Source organism: Pseudorasbora parva, chromosome 24 (genome assembly GCF_024679245.1).
Source record: "Pseudorasbora parva isolate DD20220531a chromosome 24, ASM2467924v1, whole genome shotgun sequence".
In the NCBI taxonomy this organism is placed as follows: domain Eukaryota; kingdom Metazoa; phylum Chordata; class Actinopteri; order Cypriniformes; family Gobionidae; genus Pseudorasbora; species Pseudorasbora parva.
The window spans coordinates 5589595-5615516 of NC_090195.1; the positions used below are offsets into that span (position 1 = coordinate 5589595).

The 25922-nt window shown below is 34.4% G+C and overlaps 2 protein-coding genes across 10 annotated transcripts in view; one reads left to right on the plus strand and one right to left on the minus strand.

Moving 5' to 3' along the window:
* The window catches only part of LOC137063938 (coiled-coil domain-containing protein 178), a 40696-nt gene extending 36865 nt beyond the window's left edge, over positions 1-3831 (minus strand). For all 3 annotated transcript variants that reach the window (XM_067435249.1, XM_067435250.1, XM_067435248.1), the window contains exons 1-4: positions 3682-3831; positions 2051-2121; positions 446-582; positions 184-239 (exon numbers count right to left, since the gene is read on the minus strand). In XM_067435249.1, the coding sequence (XP_067291350.1) occupies positions 184-239; positions 446-582; positions 2051-2105 (248 nt within the window). In that variant the 5' untranslated portion in view covers positions 2106-2121; positions 3682-3831. The remainder of the gene's footprint in view (positions 1-183; positions 240-445; positions 583-2050; positions 2122-3681) is intronic.
* A 2330-nt stretch (positions 3832-6161) lies between these two features.
* The window catches only part of dtna (dystrobrevin, alpha), a 32588-nt gene continuing 12827 nt past the window's right edge, over positions 6162-25922 (plus strand). For 5 of the 7 annotated variants that reach the window (XM_067434529.1, XM_067434524.1, XM_067434530.1 and 2 more), the window contains exons 1-12: positions 11621-11743; positions 15003-15070; positions 16246-16326; positions 16957-17170; positions 17348-17433; positions 17998-18152; positions 19281-19386; positions 19528-19694; positions 20929-21053; positions 21303-21386; positions 22939-23010; positions 24172-24264. In XM_067434529.1, coding sequence (XP_067290630.1) covers positions 11727-11743; positions 15003-15070; positions 16246-16326; positions 16957-17170; positions 17348-17433; positions 17998-18152; positions 19281-19386; positions 19528-19694; positions 20929-21053; positions 21303-21386; positions 22939-23010; positions 24172-24264 — 1268 coding nt within the window. In that variant the 5' untranslated portion in view covers positions 11621-11726. Of the gene's footprint in view, positions 6370-11620; positions 11744-15002; positions 15071-16245; positions 16327-16956; positions 17171-17347; positions 17434-17997; positions 18153-19280; positions 19387-19527; positions 19695-20928; positions 21054-21302; positions 21387-22938; positions 23011-24171; positions 24265-25922 lie in introns of those variants that run through there. The other 2 variants (XM_067434525.1, XM_067434528.1) reach the window with 2 other exon arrangements.

Genomic DNA, 25922 nt, shown 5'->3' on the forward strand with positions numbered 1-25922 from the left:
ATTAACAGTGTTTTAATAATAGTAATAAATTAATCTATTAACTGGATAATTTTCTGATGATATGTTAGAGTCCAAATACTGTATAATATCCATAAGACTGCTGACCATAAGTGCTATCTTACTGGAAAAATGGTTACAATTGATGTATGTGATGTGGAAAATCTATAATGCTTTATGGCTCACTTCCAAATGATGCTGTGGTTGTTTTCATGTGCAGTTTCATGCTGAGCATTATCACCCTAGAAAACAAGAGACATTCATTATTCATTCATTATGTAATATGAGAGCAGAGAAAAGAACATGCGATTCAATCCATACAACTGTGAGCCCAATCTGGGTTTGATCTAGGTGTTGCATTATTGTGGTTGAGTCTTAGTTGAGCCTTAGTTTGCATATACAGTGATGCCCTATGTTAAATAATAAATCAGGTCATGTTTGTTTCTACCTGCTGGCCCCAAATTTCCAGTTTGGTCTGCAGTTCCTGGATGTGACAAACTGCTTTGTTCACACATGGTGTTGGAGTGTTAACCAGAGCACAGCTGCGACGCCTACTGGAGCAAACTGTATTCAGCTCTCCCGGCTCTGAAACACAGAACTGACTTTGATCACAGACATCAAGAAGATTGCACCGTATTGCACAGTATACATTGAGGGCCCTATTTTAACGTTCTGAGCGCATGGTCTTAAGCGTATGCCGCAGGTGCACTTAGGAACTACTTCCCAATATACTTATTGTAACGATGGTGGTATTGGTCGGCATGCCAGGCCAATGGTCTAAAAGGGCTGTACCTAGTCTCTTAATGAGTCATGGGTCTGTTTTGGGGTGTAACGTGCAATAAACCAATCAGAGTGTCATCCCCCATTCCCTTTAAAAACCAGTTGCGCTAGCACCATGGCGGATTTTCTATTTGCATGGCAGAATTTGCGAGTGGAAAGACTGAACGCTTCTATAGAGAGGAATCCTTTGATTTGTAATATTTAGAAATGTTTGCGTGCTGTTGTGCGTTCCTGTGTGTGTAATAAGCAGAGTGTACGCACATTGTGTACCCGCCTATAGGCGCATATTCATAACGCACCCTTTAAATAGCACAAAAAATACTGCACTATTGACTTTAGACCTGGTTTTTGTTGGTCAATTGCGCAGTCATTTTCAGTTGCCTCAAAATAGCAACACGCCTGAACACACCTGGTTTTCAGACCAGCATGCCCATTTGCTATTTAAACAGCGTGGACGCGAAAATGAAACACAAAAAAACACTTGTGTCGCACCTGGCATCTCATTGTGCCGGGTGTGTATGATAGGGCCCTGAAACAGAAGCTGTAATAGTCTTTTCTTTCCTTTTGTGATGCATATCCAAGTGAAAGTGTCCCTCTGGGACAAGAAAATTATTATTTTGTCTATGGGGAATTGATGAGATGGTTGTGGTTTGCTATTCGCCGATTTCATGTGAGTGACAGGTTGCCCCATGGGCTGGACTCGTGTACGGCCATTACCGGATGCCAGTGATTATAGTTTATAAAGCTATAAATATGGATATTTTTCATACAAAAAAACACATCACTTTGTTTCAGAAGGCCATTATTAAGCCTTATGGATTACTTTTATGATGGATGGATGAACTTCATTGGGCTTCAAAATGCATGGTGCCATTCACTCCCAAAAATTAATGATTTTTTAAATGTATTATTATAAATCAGATTGTATTTGTCTGAAAGAATAAAGTCATATCCACCTATGATGGCTTGAGGGTGATTAAACAATGGGATGTTTTCATTTTAGGTAAACTAAGCCTTTAAGACAGTAAATAGGCACCATTTTGATTAGATGATGTCGTTAACAATGGCTTGTTGGGCAATTTTTTAAAATACTTTAAATACTTTTTGGGGGTACACTGTAATTTTACTGTATCCTCCATGTATGTGTTACATATTGTGGCTAATTGTATAGTGCAACATCATAAACACAAAGGTTTGGGAATATCATGAGCCTACTGATTCATCTATAGTCCATGCTAAGCAAATACAATTGATCAACAATATTGCACTTTACCTTGCAAGAATGCTTCTTCACTTGAAGGAAACTTGAGTAACTTTATGTCAGGCATCTCTCTCAAAAAACATCTATGAACATCAAAAATCAATGACTGAATGAATGAATCAATCAATAACCATTGATCACTTTGTTGTACCACTAAACCCAATGCTAAGCTTAGCTGTCAGTCACACAAAAGTACTATTGTAGTACAGTGATGTATCAGATTGTATCACTATGCAGGGTTGCCAACTTTTAAGTTCAGGTTGGAGTGAGATTTTTTGGGGGCCGGGGGGGGGGGGGGGGGGGGGGGGGGTAATGCTTTTGATCTTGATTCAGTATCAGTTTATATCTAGTATATATACTGTACATAATAATATGTTTGTTTTGGCACTAGTTTAAAGATTTCTTGGGTCAAATTATATGTGCCATTCCTTAATATTCACTTGTGTCTGCTTATATAAGTATCATTATTCATTAAAAAGATTAGGATGCAAGTTATTTAAGTTTTGAAATTTCACATTTAAAGAAATCTAGTGTTTGATCATCATATCTAAATATTTATTAGAATGCAAAGACTGCAATATATTTTTGAGCAACTAGATTAGATACATGTATATTTATTAAAGAGCCATAAGGCACCTAATGGCATTACAAATAAACATTAATATTTTTTAGCCACAAAATGACTAATTTGCCTCTTTGAATTGGAATTCTCCATTTTAATATTAATTACTACACTAATTGTAATATAAATTTTAGAAGAAATACAAATATTAGAAGAAAAATATTTTAAGTGGTCATTTATTGAAAATAATTGTTGCACAAATAGTTTTTAGTACCAAAAGACCTCCTCAAAATATTCAATAAATATAATTTAATGAGTATGAGTGTGACCTATTAGTAAGGATTACCTGAGGGCTAAATACAAGAATAACATTAATGTTAACAATGTTGCATCTCTATCACTCTCCATAATAAAACGATCCTGTAAATATGGCTGACTTAATAATCAATAAACACTAAGCTGTACTGTTTACCAAAACTTGCAGCAAACATCTATATGGTGAAACTGTTGTGTATCCGCATAAGCCATTTAAATTCATTGGCACAGCGCTATGAGCGCTCATGGGCCACGTGACCAGCGCGCACCGCAGGGAGACGAGAGCCTGCAACTCCGCTTTTCAACGCCTCTGGCTTTAACATTATGCCACATTAGCGCCAAAACGCTATTTATTGTTTGAATTTCATTAAAACACATTTAAAAAAATTAAAGCTTATAGCTTTGTTTAATATCAAAAGCAGGTTTGGCAATTTGGCGTGAGATTGAGTTGGGCGGAGTGAGAGCGTGAGACAGAGCCTGAGAGCGTGAGAATCACGCCAGATGCGTGAGAGTTGGCAACCCTGCACTATGTTGCTTTGATTTTTAAAAGATGTATATGCGGTAAACATTAGCTCATATATTTGTGTTGTGGCATTAACATGAAGCAAAACAGCTCTATAACTACAGTCCGCATTAAATAAATACTGTTATCTTAAGTTAATTAGTAATAAGCTCCAGGTTAAAAAAAAGGTTAATACTCGCATTTCATCTGACTACGTACATCAACCGAACAGGTTTGACTGTGATTCACACTCTCAATACTTACATTATTCCGTGCTAAACCGCAGAACGTTCAGTAATGAATGATATTAATTTTATTTTGACCCATCAAGTGCGATATATGATAAATGTTGAAACATATCTCGGCATTTTGTCACGTCGCGGCCTGTTTCATACTTTGTTTCCAGCCCGCAGCCCCCTGCTTTCAACACGCGCGCGCGGTTACTAGGCAACAGCAAGGCCTTAATTCACCCAACAGCACAATAGACAAAACTGAGAGAGTGAAAAAAAAGCTTTTCAGGGCTTCTGCGAAGGTTTTGATGTTCAGTGGCCAATGAATCACGTATTAAGTTTATTCCGGCTCTGGGTAAGGAAAAGTTTTTAGGAAACATTTCGACACCGTAAAAAAAAAAAAAAATAAAAAAAAATAAAAAAAAAATAATAATAATTAAAAAATAATAATACTTCAAGAATGCAAAGATATGCTTAACAACATAGAAATAAAGCAAAACACAAAACAAAATGCTTTCATATGAAATTTTATATATAACACAAGCCCTATATATTTGCAGTGTGTGAACTGTGTATAATTAGAACACACACATGCATGTATATATTATATATAAATTATATACATATACAGAGAGTCTATACATATTTAATATATAATTATAATATATAATAATTATATATATATATATATATATATATATATATATATATATATATATATATATATATATATATATATATATATATGTACTCAATTATATCTTGTTTGCTGACGATACCAGTGTTTTTTGCTCAGGTCCAAATCTGGAAGAGTTGGTAATGGTAGTGGAGAGAGAACTGTACAAACTAAAGAGCTGGCTCGATTCAAATAAATTATCTTTAAATTTATCTAAAACAAAATTCATGGTATTTAGTAATAAAATTATAGAAAATGATATTAAACTTAAAATTGATAATAATATATTAGAAAGAGTTAATTACATTAAGTTTTTAGGAGTGATTATAGATCATAAAATGGTATGGACATATCATATACAAAATGTTCAAAAGAAAATATCAAAAACAATTGCAATTTTATATAAATTGCAATATATTTTGAATAAAAGTGCATTATATATATTGTACAGTACTCTCATCACTCCATATTTAACATATGGAATAGAAATCTGGGGAAATACATATACATCTAGAACTACTCCAGTTTTTCTATTACAAAAAAAGGCCATCAGAATAATCACACATTCTCCATATAATACCCCAACAAATTTTTTGTTTACTGAGCTGAAAACATTAAAATTCTATGATATGGTAGATTTGTATACTACTATGTTGGTGTTTAAGGCAAGGCAACACTTACTCCCAAAGTCCTTGCAAGCTATGTTTAATTTGAGAGACAGTAATTATGCTCTTAGAGGGACATATGTGTTTGATATACCATATTGTAGAACCAATTTAAGAAGAAACTGCCCATCAAATAAAGGTGTTCAGGTGTGGAATAGCTTCCCTGATGAATTAAAAAAGGCTAATTCATTAATACAGTTTAAAATAATTTATAAAGGACTAGTTATGAAAAAATATAACAAATGATGATGGCAATGATGACTGATGGTAGTGGTAATGGAAATGATAATGGTAATAATAATAATAATAATAATAATAATAATAATAATAAATATGAAAAATATAATAATAACGATGTATGTTCTTCCAAACACACATTGAGAATATCTTATATTTGATGTATTAAATTAATGTCAATTAGTGCAGCTTGTGTGGAGTTAAGGGTACGCATAATAAGCTTTAGCTTCAGCCTACACCTTTGGTCAATAAGAGTGTAAACTTTATTTTATTTTATTTAAAAAAAAAAAAAAAAAAAAAAAATGTTTTTTATTTTATGGTTATGTATGTGTGCATGCATATACAGTATTGTATGTATGTACCCATATGACTAGTGCTATTTTGTGTAAAATGATTGCAACTGGAATTTTGATTGTTGACCAAAAAGAACTAACTAAATAAATAAATATATACACAAATAAAAATAAAAACAGTATATAGGCTACGTTTTAAAAAAAATGGTTTGGCCAAAATGTTATGAGTAATCTGTGAAAAAAATGAAATATATATATATATATATATATATCTATATCTATATCTATATATAGGCTATGTATAGATATATATATATTTCATTTTTTTCACAGATTACTCATAACTTTTTGGCCAAACCATTTTTTTAAAACGTAGCCTATATACTGTTTTTATTTTATTTTTTAATTTTTTAAACTTTTTTCTGTATTAAAATATATGATAGGCTATATTAAACACGGAGGGGGAAAAGACCTTTCCACCTTTTTAATTTTAAATAATGTTTTTTTAATACTTCTACAGAGAACCGATAGGTTTAAAAAAATACAAAATTATAGAACTTGTAACATTAAACAACTGTACAAAATCAGGCGAGCACCGATGGCTGGGTTCAGTGGAGAGATTCCGCATTACGTCATCGCGAGAGGCGCATTACGTCACATCAAAGCAAACGAGCAGCAGAGGAGGTCTGAGGTCCGCGGCGCTCTCTGCCGAGTCTAACGCGAGTGAAAACACACTTTTGTATTTCTACGCGGAAATCGTCGTCGATAAAGTGCTTCGTTTTAGCGCAGATGGGCTTCACTGAACGCAGAGGAGCAGAACTGAAACCCGTTTTGGCGATGACAGGCGTTTGGTGAGTAGCAAGTGCACAGAGAACAAGATGCCTCTCATTGTGAATGCTCCACAGTCAGTCCACTACTAACATTCATGATGCAGATGAATGCAAGTATGATATTAATACTGTGTATCTGGAACGATATGTCCTAAATCATCGGCTGCTATTCCAGAGATATGACTAACTGTTTATTTTTGGTAATTTAAGTACTTATACATTCGGCTTATTATTGCATGCATAATATATTCATGCATTTGTATACATTTGTTTGAGAATGTTATATATTGTATGTTGGTTTAGCTCCTTTCCCCCCTCGTGTGTTGTATTCATAAAATGCCCCTAGGTCAGTGACCATCTTCCAAATGGCCTATACGTTGTTGGCCTTTTATTTGTATTTTCTGAACTTTAAGTGAAATTTGAATATTAAGATGTTTGAGAAATAGACAATAGTAGGTTCTGTTTGCACATAAAGTTAATCTGTGTTCATAAAGTTATTATTTGCTGTGCCATTGGCATATAATAGAATTCATGTTGTTTTTAAAGTGGACAATTAAATGAACTTATCTATTCACCTGCATAAAACAAATGGTGATGAATGAGAAGAAGACAGCACAGACAACATCAGAAAGACTTTCCTGTAAACAGCTACACGTAAATCACAGTCTGAAAGGCCTGGGAGATTTTACCCAGAGTGCTGTGCTGCTTCATGGTGATACCATGACAATCAGAGTAGCATACAGGCAGTTAGTGTGTCTGATTGGTGGACAAATCAGTTAGGTTGAGTAATGGTCCACTTTGCTGCGGATAGAGTTCTCATGGAATCCAATTGGCAGCTTTATGTGTTTTATATAATGCATAATAATCTGTAACATTGACTGTGGTGACCAGTGGTCAATTGACATAGATTTTACATAGGACTTCAAGCAACACAAGACAGTACCAAACTGTACATTAATTAAAAAAGGCAAATGCTTAGGATCATTATTGCAGTGATTATTATGTTTCTAGCACGTATTTGGCAGCAGTTTTTCAAGATCTTGTCCAAAAATGTATGCACCTCTTGATGGAAATAAAAGTTATTTCAATTTAGCATATTTTTGTTTTGTTTTTTGGCCATCATTATACAAATGTTATCTGGCACAGAGTAAAATTTTCTTCAATTTGAGTACATTTTACACAGACAAATTTACTGTGTACGGGCCATTATACAGAATTGGTGCAAACTGCTGTCTCACAACCAAAAACTCATTTAAAAAGCATTTCAGTATTCAAATCTTAGATGTTAACTATGATTCTTCTATTATTCATCGAATCCCACAATAATATTTAAAATATCCGAGAGCTTAAAGGGTTAGTTCACCCAAAAATGAAATTTATGTCATTAACGGTCATGAATCAGCGGATTGATTCATGTTTCAGATCAAACGGATTAATCATTGATTCATGATTCAGATCAAACGGATTAATCATTGATTCATGATTCAGATCAAACGGATTAATCATTGATTCATGATTCAGATCAAACGGATTAATCATTGATTCATGATTCGGATCAAATGGATTAATCATTGATTCATGATTCAGATCAAATGGATTAATCATTGATTCATGATTCAGATCAAATGGATTAATCATTGATTCATGATTCAGATCAAACGGATTAATCATTGATTTATGATTCGGATCAAACGGATTAATCATTGATTCATGATTCAGATCAAATGGATTAATCATTGATTCATGATTCAGATCAAACGGATTAATCATTGATTCATGATTCAGATCAAACGGATTAATCATTGATTTATGATTCGGATCAAACGGATTAATCATTGATTCATGATTTGGATCAAATGGATTAATCATTGATTCATGATTCGGATCAAACGGATTAATCATTGATTCATGATTCGGATCAAACGGATTAATCATTGATTCATGATTCGGATTCGTGTCAAACTGCCAAACTGCTGGAATCACTTGACATTGGCGATTCGAATCATGAATCAATCCGCTGATTCATAACTGTTTGAATCTTTATTTGAGGTTTGAAAACAAACACATGTATTTTCGATGCTTCAAGATATTCTAATTAACCAACTGATGTCTCACATGGACTACTTTGATGATGTTTTTATTCCCTTTCTGGACATGGACAGTATAGTGTGCATACACTTAGATAGGCTCCCGGACTAAATATAAAATATCTTAAACTGTGTGTGAAGATGAACGGAGGTCTTACGGGTGTGGAACGACATTAGGGTGAGGAGTTAATGTTGTCATTAATGTAAATTTCCTTTTTGGGTGAACTAACCCTTATATATATAAAAGCATAATTTATTAGTTACTTTGAATTGGGAGGTGGCTGTCCCGAACCCTAACTCCTAAATTTCAACTTATGAAAATGATATTGAAATAATTTTTGCAATTTTTCCCATCGGTTTTATACAAATCGTTTTGAAGTTTTGAAGAAAAAGTGGAGATCAAAACAAATACTTATTTATTTTTTCTTTGTAAATCATAAAAATTTATGTAAAAAAGAAAAAAAAGTGTCCCAAATTTTCATGTCACTACCAAAACAATGTGTTTTAGTCCATGGTGAAGTTTCGGTTGTGACATAATTTTTTGGGGGGTTGTTCCATAAAATGTAGTTTTTGTGTGTGTATAATGGTTCAGAACTGTGCTAGCTAACAATGTGCTAACTCCACGTTTCGGTCGTGCCTGTTTCGGTAGTGACAAAAGAGAACACATAATCGTTTATTAGTGGGAAATAAACTAAATTTTAATACAGTTGTGCAAATCATTAATATTTTACTTATTTTTTATTTTAGATATTTATTTAGTGTATTTTATTATTATTTATTATGCATATAATTAGTGTTTTAGTATGTTTTATGCAAATCATGTTTGTTTATTATGCAAATCATCAGTGTTTTATTATACAAATCATTAGTGTTTTATTATGCAAATTATTAGTGTTTTATTATACAAATTATTAGTGTTTTATTATGCAAATCATCAGTGTTTTACTATACAAATCATTAGTGTTTTATTATGCAAATGATTAGTGTTTTAGTATGTTTAATGCAAATTATGTATTTTTATTATGCTAATTATTCGTGTTTTATTATACAAATAATTTATATTTTAGTATGTATTATTATGCAAATTAGTAGTGTTTTATTATGCAAATCGTCAGTGCTTTAATATGTTGTATTATGCAAATTATTAGTGTTTTAGTATGTTTTATTATGCAAATCACCAGTGTTATAGTATGTTGTATTATGTAAATTATTAGTGTTTTATTATGCAAATCGTCAGTGTTTTACTATACAAATCATTAGTGTTTTATTATGCAAATGATTAGTGTTTTAGTATGTTTAATGCAAATTATGTATTTTTTATTATGCTAATTATTTGTGTTTTATTATACAAATAATTTGTATTTTAGTATGTATTATTATGCAAATTAGTAGTGTTTTATTATGCAAATCATCAGTGCTTTAATATGTTGTATTATGCAAATTATTAGTGTTTTATTATGCAAACCACCAGTGTTATAGTATGTTGTATTATGTAAATTATTAGTGTTTTATTATGCAAATCATCAGTGTTTTACTATACAAATCATTAGTGTTTTATTATGCAAATGATTAGTGTTTTAGTATGTTTAATGCAAATTTTGTATTTTTTATTATGCTAATTATTCGTGTTTTATTATACAAATAATTTGTATTTTAGTATGTATTATTATGCAAATTAGTAGTGTTTTATTATGCAAATCATCAGTGCTTTAATATGTTGTATAATGCAAATTATTAGTGTTTTAGTATGTTTTATTATGCAAATCACCAGTGTTATAGTATGTTGTATTATGTAAATTATTAGTGTTTTATTATGCAAATCATTAGTGTTTTTGTATGTTTTATTATGCAAATCATCAGTGTTATAGTATTTGAGTTAAAATTCAGTACTGCCACTACCGAAAATGTGCAGTCATGATCGAAAACATGGGATGTTTCGATAAAAATATAAATCATAATATAAAAAATATAAATATTGAATTATCGACTAAAATGTTATTATAGTGTTTGGTTCAATGGATCTTCAGACTAATAAATCTTTAACTTTTAAATCAGTATGATTAACTTTATGACTTTTACGAAAGATTGAATTCAAAATACAACGAATCTCATTAATTACACTTGACATATTGCTAAAATTAAAACTTTTTAATAAAATAGCAAAGATATATTTATAAGGTAGTCAGGTAAATCTCAATAGTTCAATATATATAGCCTTCTTATTAAATTATTTTATTATTGTGTTTCGGTAGTGAGTGACAAATTTGGGAAGAGGAAAAATATTCCCAAACTTTCTGAAAATACAATATGAGAATTAACTGCAAAATTACTAGAAACATGTACCTTATGCATACACACAAAGTGTGTGGAAATATATATATTTTTTCAAGATTTTCCAAACTCTGGCTTTATATAATATTCCATTTTAGCCTGCATTGATGTCAGCTTCATATGGGACATAGTTTAGCAATGGCATCCCTCATATAGATGTATTATGTAGTTTGGGGAAAATGCAGCAACGTTAGCTGCTATCAGTTCCTCCCACAGACGGTTTAATGCGAGTAATCCAGTGCTAATTACTCGCTGAAGATACTCCGAGCAGCTGCTTTATGTAGAACATGACTTTGTCCTCCGGGTCAGATCTGTACGTATTATATGCCAACCGACTTCAAGGGCGAACAACATCAAAAAGCACAATTTCATGTTTTTCATTCAACCTGCCGTACTAAATAAATCACCCTCAGAGAGTGACAAAAAAAAACGGATTCAGCCTCAAAATGCCTGGATGCCACCGACTGTCCAAAAGGATATTTATAGACCTGGAGATCCCAGAGCCACAATAAAAGGAGAAAGGGAGAGAGAGCGAAATATTAGAAGAGCGACTGTGAAATATGGGATCCCTCTAGAAATGTCCCATTAGAGGGCTTGAATTACAGTCCTCTCTAGCGAGCCATTCTTGCGTAGCCTCATCATTTTGCCTAATAATTTCACACAGAGTCTTTAAACTGCAAACAACTCCACAGGCCCTTCTTACAGGACCAGGCCTCCCCGTTGAGGGTTAGGGGACGGTACAAACTTGCAACCAGAGCCGTCTAAGTCCAAAAAGAATGTGAGACTCGCTCATTGGAAGTTAAAGATAGAGGCAACACATGCTGGATCCTGACGGGTTCTTATTTCAGTCGGCTGCCAAGAACTCTATAGGCCGCTTGTGTTGTGTTTCGACCTGACGAAAAGCATTATTAAAACTTGCGGACTTGTTGTGGTCACTCGTAAATAAGAAAGAGGAGGACCATGGTGCTTACTGAAGGGTATCTGGTTTGAATTGTCCTGTGTGTTTGTGATAATTTAGTTGTTTTTATAGAAATAGTTTGTTTATATCGTTCCCATTTGGTTTTAACATGATAGATGCAGTGTTGAAACAGTCAACCAAAACACTAAATTACACTTAATTACGCTGTGGCAGCTTGTTTATCGCTGATGTGGTTCAATAGGCTAGATAAGTGTCACATTACTAATGGATGAATTTTTTTGCAGTGCTTTCTGGATATTTTCACATCTGCAGGTGAATTTGATAGCGATGGCTGGATGTGTAGTGCTTTGTCTCTGAACTCTTGGATATTTGGGACTGTGATTGGACATTCCTTAAAGTTAATTGAGCATTAAAATCTTTGTGAATGACAGAGTTTAACTTCTCTAGTAGATCAACCTCATGTTTTCTCTCACGGTTTAATCCAGGTACTGTTTTAAAGAGAAAGGAAAGGTTAATTTTTAAGTTCCTCAGAGCAAATTAAAAGCATTTTTGTTCTTAATATGAAAGCATTCTTAATGCATGGCAGAACTAATCTATTAAGACATTGGCCGCATTTCTAAAACTTTGTACCTTACAAAAAAAGTATTGTGGCTGTATGAAAAGTTTAGGTTCTGTAAGTTTTTTTAAGGAATTCATAATTTTATTCAGCATGGGCACATTAAATTCAATAAAAGTCAGAGTAAAGACATTTAAAATGTTACTTAAGTTATTTTTAACATCACAATATTACTGTTTTTATACTTAGCCTGACAAGCCAGACCCACATAAAGATGTTGGGTCTGGGAACACACCATTGGCAGGACACAATCTGAGGGGCGGGATGAACGCTTGTCTTTCAAAGTCCCTCTGCACACAATAGTATAGCGCTACAACCAACCAGAGCGCAATCAATGGTGAGACAACAATCACAAGCGGGTTGTGGCTGAGTCCCATGCGTTTTATCACCAGCAGAACTAGTTGACAGATTAAACTTTTGCAGTATGTGGTCGGCAAAACTAAGAACATATCTTCCTTTTTTAAAAATGACTTCAGTGCCGTTCTTTGTTAGCAGGGAAGTAGCAGGGCTTTCACGCGGAACTGTCACAACTCTGCCATCATTATGTTAAGCCCGCCCACCGACTCTATACACGATGTGATTGGCCTGACTAGAGTTTTGTTTTTCAAGCGCGCAAGTCTACGGAGAGTTGCTAGAGTGCGTCTAGATTTCTAGGCTAGTTTTTACAGTATTTTTTATCAAATTCAGACTTAGTGAACATAAGAGACTTATTTTTAAAAAGTCAGAATTGTGAGACATAAACTTGTAGTTCTATGAAAAAAAAGTATTTTTTTCCTCAGAATTGGACTTTACTTTATAACTCGCAATTACAAGTTTATATCTCACAATTCTGAGAAAAATCTATATTTGTGATATATAAACTCGCAATTGTGAGAAAAAAGTCAGAATTGCGAGTTTATATCTCGTTAAAAATAAGTACAATTCGCGAAATATAAACTCGAAATTGTGAGAGAAAAATTCTGAATTGTGAGTTATAAGTCTCAATTGCAAGCTGTAAAGTCAGAATTGTGAGATAAACCTGGAATTCTGAGAAAAAAAAGTCCATATTTTTTCCCCTCAGAACTTTATAACTAACTATTGCGAGTTTAGTGTATTTCACAATTCTGAGTAGCCTGACGTGGTCATACTCAATTCTAGTCAGAATATGAGTCTGAAACTGCTCCATTGGGCTGTGATTATGGGGCGTGTTTCAACCGAACCAGGAAAGACATCAATTGGATAGAGCTACAACCAATCAGATCAATGAAGCCAACGCGTAATGTTAGTTGTCAAATGTCAACAGAGCTCAAGTGAGTGTTGCCAAGTCCGCGTTTTTTTTCCGCAGGTTGTTTTCCATGTCCACGGCTTGAAGCAACTATTATGTGATATATAGACGCATGAATGCAAATTTTAGCAGGCAACCTTGCCAAAATAACACACATTTTACCCCCCAAACGGCATTTTTTTTCCGGAGAACCCCCCCAAGAAGCTATTGTTTAGGGCTAGTAGATGGCGGGTTTTGTTGTAAAAACTTGCCAACTCTGTCTGCACGCACGCTAAAATAAACGATATTTGCCGGTGTTGTAAAAAAAGAAAAGATTTTAAGGATACACAGTTACTTACCAACATGATCATTTCAGAACGAAATAGTGAAGGTGAATACGAACAAGCTCTCCAGTTAGGATTTGAACAAATATAATCCAAGCGCCTTTGATGACGTGCATGATTACGTTACTGTTGATCATCTGTCCGTCGTCGTCTAAAGCCCGCCCTGATGATTTCATTGCTCCGAACAGTTTCTGTTTGGGCATAATTACTCCTCTATGGATCGAGTCCAGACCAAACTGCCCGTCCTCAAATGTTGTGGGCGGGGCTGAGTTCGGCTGGCCTCCAGGCTAAATTCTGAGGGAAAAAAGTCACAATTTCAAGATTTAAACGTGCAATTGTAAGGAAAAAAAGTCAGAATTGTGAAATAAAAAGTTGCAAATTGCTTTTAAATTGTTTTGTTCTGTGGCAGAAACAAGCTTCTATATTATACAGCTGTTGTTTGCTCACAGTAAAAGAACATGATATTGTACTGAAGGACACAAGGCAGTGATCTTTTAAATGTTATTTTTAATCAAGGTCACAAGTGGAGTCCCAAACCTCTGTTACAGCTGTACTATGTGAATCATAACAAAATGTCTCTGTACAAGAAGAAGGGGAGATAAACGCGTCACTTACACCAAGGAACGTGGGTCACAGGTCTAATCTGGTAGGGTCGCAGACAGCAGGGAAACACAATGCTACAATAATGATGAATGCAATTAGCAATAATCGTGTATAGCTGCATAGCGAAGTAAACAGTCTGATCAACTTTTAAAAAGGAGGGGAAAATGCTCTCATATCTTTTGTTGTTGACGTCATGTGGGTCCGATCAAACTCGCTATTTTGTTGCAAATTTATAACTCTGAATTAGGCAGATCTGACATTTATGTAGCACTTCAGTGTCTTGAGTTTATCTTGTTGTGTCGACAGATTTTTTATTTTTTTTAATCTTATAAAATGTGCAGTTAAAGTTTTGATGGATTAACAGCTTAAATAATGTAATGAATAATAATAAATGCTGTTCCATAATAATTGTTAATTCCTCAAAAGGTCTATTTGCAGCGCAGTTTGCCTTCACAGCTGTTGGATGTCTGTCACACTGTCCTTTTGTTTCTGCATGTGTGATGTTTCGCAGAATGATTGAAGAGTCAGGCCACAACAGAAGCGCCATGGCAGACAGAAGACTACTGTTTGCTGAAATGCGTATGTATTTCACTCATTCAGTCCATACTCAAGCTAACATGCCGATAGTAGGTAATACACTTCTGTTGAAAAGTTTGGGGTCAGAAAGGTGTGGGTTTTTTTTGTAAGAAATGAATGCTTCTATTCAGTAAGGATGCATACTTTTAATTTTAAAATAAAATATTTATTTTAAAGGAACACTTCACGGTTTTTAGAAATTGGGCTTAATCAACTTCTTTTCTACATTTAGATATGTGGGCAAATGCATTTTTGTCTCAGTGCATGCATTGTTTTAGTTTGGCAGGGTCGCCATTAGATTAGCTTAGCATAATGAATGGAATCCTATGTTGCCAGTTAGCATGCCCCGAGTAAAAGTGATTAAAAAAAACAAAAAACCCCCCACCTAATTACCTCTTTAAGATTAGGCAATTTTCTAGTTTCCTAGCACTGCTACTTGGGCAATCCTCACGTCCTCCGGCTGTTGAGCGATCAAAATGTGTTGTGTGATATCTCTGCGCCCAAGTAGCAGTGCTTCGCCTGTGATTTCTCATAATATAGTCCCAAGTCAATATCTGGACAGGAAATCGCCTAGTCTTAAGCTGCATGGCAATTTGTACTGGTTGTGAATACGCAGGCCACAAGAAATAATTAGGTGAGGTTTTTTTTTTTTTGATCTCTTTTACTCTGGACATTTGCTTCCCTTTTCGAAACTTTTTGTGTGTTAAAATAAACCTCAGATTTCTTGTCAAATATCTTTGTACAGTCAATCTTAAAGCTCTTTCCCGTTTTAGATGCGTTTTGTGTGTTTTTTGCTGCCTCTATGTCTTTTTGCCACTCAGTCGGTGACGTCACATGCATACCCTCTATACTTGCAATAGTTCCATTTTAGCACAATCAAATGTACTTAAATATATCTTAAGGTGGACCTCAGCACTATTTCCGCATAAATAAAGTGCATTATAGTGCAGGCTATTCATACATAAGTACATAAATATGTAAATGTGTTTGTAGTATACTTAGCATAAAATGAATGCATTTCAAATCTATACACATGTGCCAAAGCCCTTTTTATTTTGGGGATTTTGGACTCTTGACCACAGTTTGACAAGGCTGGAAGAGCAGTAGACTTCTTAGGCACATTTAAGCTGTACGGTCTGCCATGTACGTTTAATAAATGCTATGGTTTCATCTCACAGGTGCACTAGATCTGGACTCCATCAGATTGTCAACATATAGGACTGCATGCAAGCTGAGGTTCATTCAGAAGAGGTGCAATTGTAAGTTTGAAAAGATTTTACTGTTATAACTTAAAGGGGTACTTCAGCGCTGGGAAGATGAATCTGTATTTAAACTGGGTCATTATTGTAGTAGAAATGTGAAATTATTTTTGAATTTGGTGCCTTCTAGACTGAGAAAAGACAGAACATTTATTTTTGTCTCATGGGGATGAAAGGCAACAATTCCCAGAATATTTTGCTGCCCTCTGAGGCCACTCCCAAAGCCACCGCTACTCGTTTACTGTGACTGAGTTAGAGAACAGACACTACAATTAAAAACTGAACGTGTCTGTTCAATATAATGATTGATGTCACAGCACTAACGCTGCAGGAGTCAGATTACATTCACCGTGATGAATGAGCTGACGAGCTCTCGTGATGAGAGCTGAGGTAAACGTGTGAAAGAGAGAGAGAGAGTGAATGATATTTCTTGTGGATGATATTTCAATCATTTAAATATACTCCATGGTTTCTACTGATACAAAGCCATATGCTAATCGCTGAAGTAACCCTTTAAATGTTTCTCACATTAACATTCCGAATGCAACTTTTATTTAGTATTCACAGTAGCTTCAGTCTTTGGAAATTATGCAATTCCAGCTATTGCAATTTGTTCTTCGCTTCTTACAGTGCATTTGGTGGATATCTGGAATATTATCGAGGTGTTCCGGGAAAACAGACTCAACTCCATGGACCTCAACACAGAGTTCTCAGTGTCAAATTTGCAAGCAATACTGTCCACCATCTTTTACCAGCTGAATAAGCGCTTGCCCACAACACACCAGATCAATGTAGACCAGTCTATCTCCTACCTCCTCAACTTCCTGCTAGCGGCCTACGACCCGTAAGAAACCCTGACAGAATCTGTCTAGCCTGCAATCTGTCTAGCATGCCATTTCTTTAAGAGTAGAAAGTTCATTTGAAGTACATGATCTTCATAATCTTCACTTGCTTTATACATCACTTCCTTTGCTATATGTGACCGTCTAAATGTGTTAGATGACAATTGTGTCGTTTCTAGGGAAGGTGTGGGAAAGATCTCTGTTTTCGTGGTGAAGATGGCCCTGGCTGCCCTCTGTGGAGGGAAGATTTTGGATAAACTAAGATGTAAGTTTCACTTTGGATTTGCCTTTGAACTGATGAGTGTTCAATGGTTTGATGCTGATTAATAGACGCTTAAGTGAATGGACTCGATTAATCATTCTATCATCATTTTAAAGGTCAGAGCAGCTGTCGTTACTTGAAAGTCACTTCTAACCAAGAGGCATATTTGCCTCTGCTGACCATGTCAGTATAGTTGAAAGAGTAGTTCAAACTTTTTGGCTTGTTTCTGTTGAGTCATTCCTAGTAATAAAACTTTACACTACATTAATGTTTAAAAGTTTGAGGATTCTTAAAAATGTTTTTGAAAGAAGTCTTGTATGCTCACCATCAGAAATCATTCGAATATGCTGATTTGCTGCTCAAGAAACATTTCTTAGTATTAATGTATCAATGTTGAAAACGCTTATACATATGTTGGTGGAATTTTTTGATGAATAGAAAGTTCAAAAGTAATGAATTTCCTGCCTGCATTATGCTCTGAATTATTTAAATCTACCTGGATCTAAATTAACATAGTTTCTTTTGACAGGATAAAATGAATCACTCCTGATGTCTTTTTTCCTCAAGATGTATTTTCACAGATATCGGACCCAAACGGTATAATGATATACTCACAGTTTGACCAGTTCCTAAGGGAGGTGCTGAAACTACCCATGACGGTTTTTGAGGGACCATCTTTTGGGTACACCGAGCAGTCCACAAGATCCTGCTTTCCACAAGAGGTTTGTGAACATATATGTATAACTTAATGTAATTTAGTGCAAATGTGCGCCTATCACATTAAATACATTCAAGGCGTGCTATTACTTATTTAAACAATCAGGCTTACACATCGTTTGGAAGTTTGGGATCAGTTAGATTTAGTTTTTTTGAAAGAAATTGATAGAAATTAAAATAAATATGAAAATTCTGGCCGATACGATAATTCTTTATATTTGAAAGCCGATAACCGATATCAGGCCGATAAATGTAAATCCAAATTTTTATGTTTTTTGAGATCCTGATTACAAAAACCAAAGTCTCACCATTAAAGCCATGTCCCAAATACACGATTACAATGTTCTCATTATAATTTTATGTAGTCTATATGACAGACTTGCGCTGGACATGTTGCATTTAACCGTATTTTCCTTTTTGAAGTGATTCCAAACATATTTTAAGTTATTCAGAACCATTATGGCGGACAGTGTGCATCTGAAGTGTCTCAGCTGAAGGATATATAATACATTATTTATCGGCTTATATATCGGCCAAATTTTCTTATAGGGCTGATAACGATAACATTAAAGATGAACATATGTCGTCCGATATGGTGGCTAATATATTGTGCATTCATACTTTTATTCAGCAAGGATGCACTAAAATTGATTTTAAGTGACAGGGAAGACATTATAATGTTGCAAAAAAAAAATCAATTTCAATTAAATGCTGTTCTTTTGAGCTTTGTATTCATCAAAGAATCCTAATAAAAAATGATCATGGTTTCCATAAAAATACAGCTTTTTTATTATAATAATATTTTCAAATTGAAAATAAATCAAATTGATCAAATAAAAGCATAAGAGACTTCTTTCAAAAATAATAATACATTTTAAAAAAGCATGGCGGAAAGTAAAACGGGTTGATTTTTTTTTGGCAAAACCTAGAACACCCTAGCAACCACCTAGCAATAGCCTAGCAACCACCCAGTTGCAAATGCACAGCAGCGTCCTTAAACCACCAGCAAGTTTTAGCTTGTGCTAAAGCACCATTCACAATTTCTTTGTAAAAAGTAAATAGCACGTTTTTTTTACTTGTACATTCAGGGTATTTATTGACTCATTTGTTTACTAACCGCTGGCCTTCCACAGAAAAGGGTCTCGCTCAATGTGTTTCTTGACACATTCATGTCGGATCCTCCTCCTCAGTGTCTGGTTTGGTTACCGCTGATGCATCGGCTGGCAAATGTTGAAAACGGTGCGTCATCCTTCGTTTTTGTAGCAAAACATGACAAACATAACATACAAATTATGAACATATATATATAATATCTTTATAATATATATATATAATTTATCATTTATAAATATTTGTTTATTTTGCTCCTCTCCTCTCTAGTCTTCCATCCTGTGGAGTGCTCCTACTGCCACAGCCAGAGCATGATGGGATTCCGCTATCGTTGCCAACAATGTGATAATTACCAACTTTGCCAAGAGTGTTTTTGGAGGGGCCATGCCTCGGGCAGCCATAGCAACCAGCACCAAATGAAGGAGTACATGTCATGGGTAGGTGAACGGCCATGTGGGAGCGTGACTGTGAGTAAGTGTCAGTGACGGCCTGAGCCCGTCATCCAAACATTCAAATCGCTTTATGCCTTTATACTAAATGTTCTAACTCTGAGCAATACATTTCTATTGGCTGACTAATATGGATTGTTCAATCTCCGATGCCAACATGGCGGATATATTAACTGTGTATAAATAAATCAAATTTGGGTTAGGTAATGTCTTTTCAAGAAATCTCTTATGCTCACCAAGGCTGCAGTTGTTTTGGAATATTGTGAAATATTGTTAGAATTTAAAATAACTGTTTTCTATTGTGATGTACTTTAAAATGTAATTTATTCCTGTGATCAAATCTGAATTTTCAGGATCATTACTCCAGTTTTCAGTGTCACATGATCCTTCAGAAATCATTCTGATGTGATGATTTGCTGTTTAAAGATTGCCAAAACTATATAAATATGCATTTTATACAATATTTAGAAAAACATATTTCTCCTAAGAGCTCTAAGTCCCCCTGTGGTCAATAGCTTTATTCCTTAAAACTCATCTTTGATCACCAAGATGACGTAGGGATTGACATTTAAAAAAATTCCTTGAAAAAAAAATTCTTCATGCCTTAAAATAGCTTGAATGTAACTCCTACACCCTTGCTTCATTTAGAATACGTGGTTCTGTGAAGATGCAAATTAGCCCCACTAATTTAAGACCGTCTTTAGTTCACTGCAGTTTTAAAGAGAAAATACTCAGCAATGGTGTTGACATGAATTTGCACATGGTTTGTCTTAAAGCATATTAAAAACACCACATAGACACACAAACAACATTGAAACCTTGATTTTCACTACAGGGGGGCTTTAAAGTGAGTAAATAATTAGTACATGGCCATTTTCCAACCCGTCTCTGACTAGAATTAAACATGCATGATCTGTTACTTTACCTTTAAGACCTATATATGTAACTAATCTCTCTTTTCTCTCATTAACATTAAAAAATCTGTTTTCTGTTAATTTACATTTACATTTAAATTTATGCATTTGGCAGACGCTTTTATCCAAAGTGACTTACGTTGCATTTTTTTTTTAAGGTTTGCTTTCCCTGGGAATTGAACCCATAACCTTGGCGTTGCTAGCGCCATGCTCTACTGTTTGAGCTATAGGAAAGCCGAAGGAATATAATTTGTATTCTTATGGATGTAAATTCTTCTGGTTCAATACTGTCCTTTATTTTTCTCCAGAAATCTCCAGCTAAGAAGTTGTCAGACGCTCTCAGTAAGTCTCTGAGTTGTGCCACCAGTCGAGAGGCTCCTTACCCGATGTTCCCCGATACACCTGAGAAACCGCTCAACCTCACTCATGTCGTGTATGTAAACTCAGACATCACCATATCCAACACATTCTGCTCAGATTTAACGTGGATTGCGCATGCTAACATTTTCCTGCCTTGTGTTTTTCGCTTTAATGCTGCAAAACAGGGACACATGGTAAGTAGAGTGATATAGAGTCATATATCCTCATATGTTGTAGGATTTGACAAAAATTGAGATGTTTGGCACTACAGTAAGGCACGTTTTGGTCGCAACGACTGAATTAGTGTTTGCGTTTCCTCCAGGCCTCCCAGACCTGTAAACACTGGAAATGAATACATACTCTCTCACTCCATGCCTTCCTCAGGAAACCCTTACTCCAGCAAAACGTGAGTATAATACCGTACAACACAAACTTTCAAGAGAAGTATGTTTTGTATAACAGTGTTGTCATTAGCTATGTTTCATCCACCTATTTTTTTGTGCATTTTAGGATATCACATTAAAAAAAAAACAGTGTCTATTTATACCAAATGCAAATAAGCCTTATTGGCAAGTGCTATTCACACTAGCTCCTCCTAACAATGCCTGGTTGGTCCAAACAAGATTTTTTTAAAAGACGCTTGTGATTCAGTCCCTTCAGTTGCATAGTCAGTAGAGCGTAAGGTTTTGACTAGTTTTTAATTTGCCTTTTGTTGAGCTCACTCGTCCCCCTTTTCCCATCGCATATCACATCGGAAAGGCATTTACTTTCAATAAAAATGAAGAAAATGTTCTAAAAGTGGAAATAAAGTTCCTAACTAAATCTTTAATAATAATAATAATACAAGTATTTATTAGGTAGGATTAGAGGTAGGTGTAGGGAGGGCTTTAATGTCCCATTAAGGTGGCATCCATTTAATAACTTTAATAAATATAATCATTAAAACTGTTATTATTGCATCCTGTTAATGTACAACAATACTAAGATGCAAAAAGTATGTATCTGTCAATATAAAGTAGAAATCTACTTAGGCTACTATTTACACATATTGCAAAGAACTGCTAATTTTACATGGTGTAAATAGAATAAATCACTATTTTCACTTAGTAAATAGCATCTATCGCTAAGGAAATGTAATTTTCACTTTGTGTAAATAGAATCTACAGCTATTTGCACTTTGGTGTAAATAGCAATTATAGCTAAGAAAATATGCTATTTTCCCTTAGTGCATATACCCGCTACCTTAAAAATACACATGAAAAACATGCGCTCTATTGAGTCAGATAAACGTTGTATCTGATGAGAAAACATGCGCATAAACTATGATGGAAACACATTTAATGAATAAATTCCTCAATGCGCATCAAAAAATTCATGTGCTTCGCAATGGGACGGCATAACTGGACTAATCGGCGGACCGATCTTATTGCACAATATCTGAAATGCTGTTTTGGTCATTCTGAAATGGATAACCTTATTGTGTTTTGTCTGCGTGCTCTGAGACACACGTTTATTATATACAAAATTATTATATCCAGTGGCTTCTCCTGGATATAAGTTTATTAGGAAGGAATGATTTTTTTTAACTTCGACTCACTGAATGGATGGATGTTTTATGCGATATTTAAATTTGAACTAAGAATAATAAATGCTGTAGACGTATTGTTCATTTTTAGTTCATGTTAACTAATGTCACCAAATGAATATATATATATATATATTATTATTATGCAGTATATAAAATTATAAGCACATACAATTGCTAAAACTTGAACACAAAAAAAATATATTTAAAAATATTAACAAATAATGCAATAGTATAAACTAATATAGATTATATGAAAATAATACTGGTTTAAACACATGTTCAGATCCCTATATGGTGTGTTCTAAACGTGCTTAAGTATGCATGTTGCTTATTAATTTGTTTTATTATGTGTCATTTTTGGTGTAAAAAGATGTGTTCATGATGAGACAAAGCAAATGAAGCTGTTTTCCCGGACGACCCCAGATCTTTTAAAAGGGAAAGGGTAAGTTAGTCCAATTGAAATATGTTTGTATGTCACTATTATCTGTTCTTAGTGATTGTGAAGTAATAATAATCTTGTAAGAACTACCAATAGGCTACATGTGTTTTGAGTAGATGCAAATAAAACAAGGCTGTGAGGGATTGATGGACAGCCTGTTGTATAGGTTGTGTTCACACTTGTACTTTTTTTTTTCCTGATTGGTCGGCTTTTATTATGTATATTTCATGACGGATCTTGCCGAACATCCAAAATAATGTTGTATGCGGCTAAATGCGCTCGTTGTGTGTGTGTGTGTGTGTGTGTGTGTGTGTGTGTGTGTGTGTGTGTGTGTGTGTGTTTAGCCTACATATGGTTGTATTTTGGGTGAACTTGTGAGGAGCTTATAAAATGTGTAAAGGAGTCAAAACGGCGTCAGGAATCCCTCCGTCACACAGAGACAAAGATCTGCCGCACGGAGACACGACTCTGACGCCTGTACCGAACTGTGATGGGCAAACTCGCCACTATGGCGGGAAAAAATAGATTTGCTTGAGTGTTTTTAGAGTCGCATCTTGTGACATCATGTCCTGTTTTTGGTTTGTTATCATTTCTTTAGTCCGTGTTGCATCAATATTTCAGTCGAATCGCACCAGTGGATTGGGCGAGACCCATCTTTTGAGTAGTTTGGGTGCACACCAGGGTTCATATGGCAGCGTTCACACTTATTCAAATGAACCGCATTAACAGAGCAATCGCACCAGGGTTCGTTTTAATCCGACCCAACATGCCAAGTGTGAACACACCCTAACATGTCATACTGTTTTGTGTCAGATTGTCATATGTTCAGCCAAGAAAACTTTGTCCATTGCAAGCTGTTCATTGCAAGTTTATGTCCATTAAATAATATTAATAGATACTTTTGAATTTAACAATGTATTAGTAAATGTTAAAATTAGTTATACTTAACTAATATTGATAAATGCTTTAGAAGAAACAATTGCTTTATTTTTCATTATTAGTTCATGTTAACTAAAGTAATGAACTAATGCTAGTATAATCACATTTAAATAATGAATCATAAGAATGTTTTTTAGACTTCACCATTAGAAAGCTGCTGCTGTTTCTTCTTAAAGTCATCACACTCATTGTGACGTGACCTGTGTTTCTGAAACATGGTTTCAGGGTTCAGTACAACCTCGATATTGCGGATAGGCTCGCTGACGAGCACATACTTATCGGACTTTATGTGAATCTCCTCCGAAAGGACCATTCATGGTCAGTGTGAGCTGTCGGTCTGTCTGAGGTTGCTGTGGCAGTTTTCTTCCTAATCTGTTTTTATAGCTAAGGTCACCATGTCAATCTGGAAGTATGCAGAATTCAATATAACATTGTTAATAATTTGAAGAAACTATGCAGGTCTTTCCACATTTTAAATGTTCCTAATTTGATTCCCGAGTGTTAGAAAGGATGCCAGATGTGGGATGGTGACTATTCTGGCCACAATTCTGTCTTATGTTTGCAGCTTGCTAACTGGCTAGGCTTTTGTTGTGTTTAAGCAGTGTATTTACTCTGTGTTGATCATATTACATTTCACTGCCATAGAGCACAACAGTCCAGAGGTAATGCCCTTCATTTTCACCATAGAGAGCCAATGTATAAAACTTATTAGAGAACTACCATGAGCTAGCAATGTGTTTCCATACGGTGTGATTTCAAAGTCACACTACCCATATGGACTTTATATCCATAATTCACCAATTCCAGAAGCTGACATAATCGAGTCTCCCTGCACTCTTAAATCATTTATATATAGTGTATATGACTATTTTGCAGTAAACTATACAATATAAGTTCAATAAATGCACAAACATATTGTTCTATACTTATAATCATTGACAATTTTACTATTTAAATTATGTTTATATAGATTTATATAGCATTCCTGTATCTCAACCATTAGATAAAGATTATGGGTTTGATTTCAAAGGGAATGCATGTAAATATGGAAGCTTGTTTCTGCCACAGAATACAACATTTTAAAAAATAATTGTGACTTTATATCACGCAATTCTGAGAAAAGAAATCAGAATAGATCAGATAAAAATGTGCAATTACCTTTTTTTTAATTTATTATTCTGTGGCAGAAACAAACTTCCATATAAGTGATGTGTGCATATCTTGAATGCAACGTCAGTTTGGATAAAAGCATGTACCAAATTCTTAAATATAATATTCATAATATGTCTAGGTTAATCCCTCATCACAGTATTTAAGTACACAATCTTTTATTGTTGTGTTTTCATGTCATTGTTTTCTGCAATCAGATGCTGTGAATTCTCTTCAGAGCCTGTGGATAAAATGAATGGGAAAAAATACATTTGAAACCAGAACTGATGAAAAAGTGGCAAGTTTACTGTGGTGCTCTATTGCACCAGATGTATGAATATAATAGCTCAAAAATATTAACAACATCCCTCCCTTGCTTATTAAATAGATAATGCCAACTAAACCCTTGTGCATCAATTTAAAAAAGTTACTCTGAGATCCTTAGAGGACAAAAATTACATAAAAATATGAAGCTTATGAAGGCTTAGTTCTCATTTTAAGGAATATAATTAATAGAGGTTTTAGTTCATTATTTTTTTAATATTAAATATGTATTTTAGTTAACAAATTTGATGCCTAGAAAATCAAAACCATCTACGATGTGTTCCAAATTTGAGGTTCATATCTCACAAAATGAACTTTCAGTAAGATTTTGTTTAGACGCAGAACCAAAATGTTCCCATTATTCCAGCAAAGCTCCAGCTGTATAGGCAGTGCTGGGATTTGTGATTTGCAATACAGTATAATTTCTCTCTTTCAAATATTACATGCACACATTTTTTTTTAATTATACAATCTGACATCCAAATCAACACCAACGCAATTAT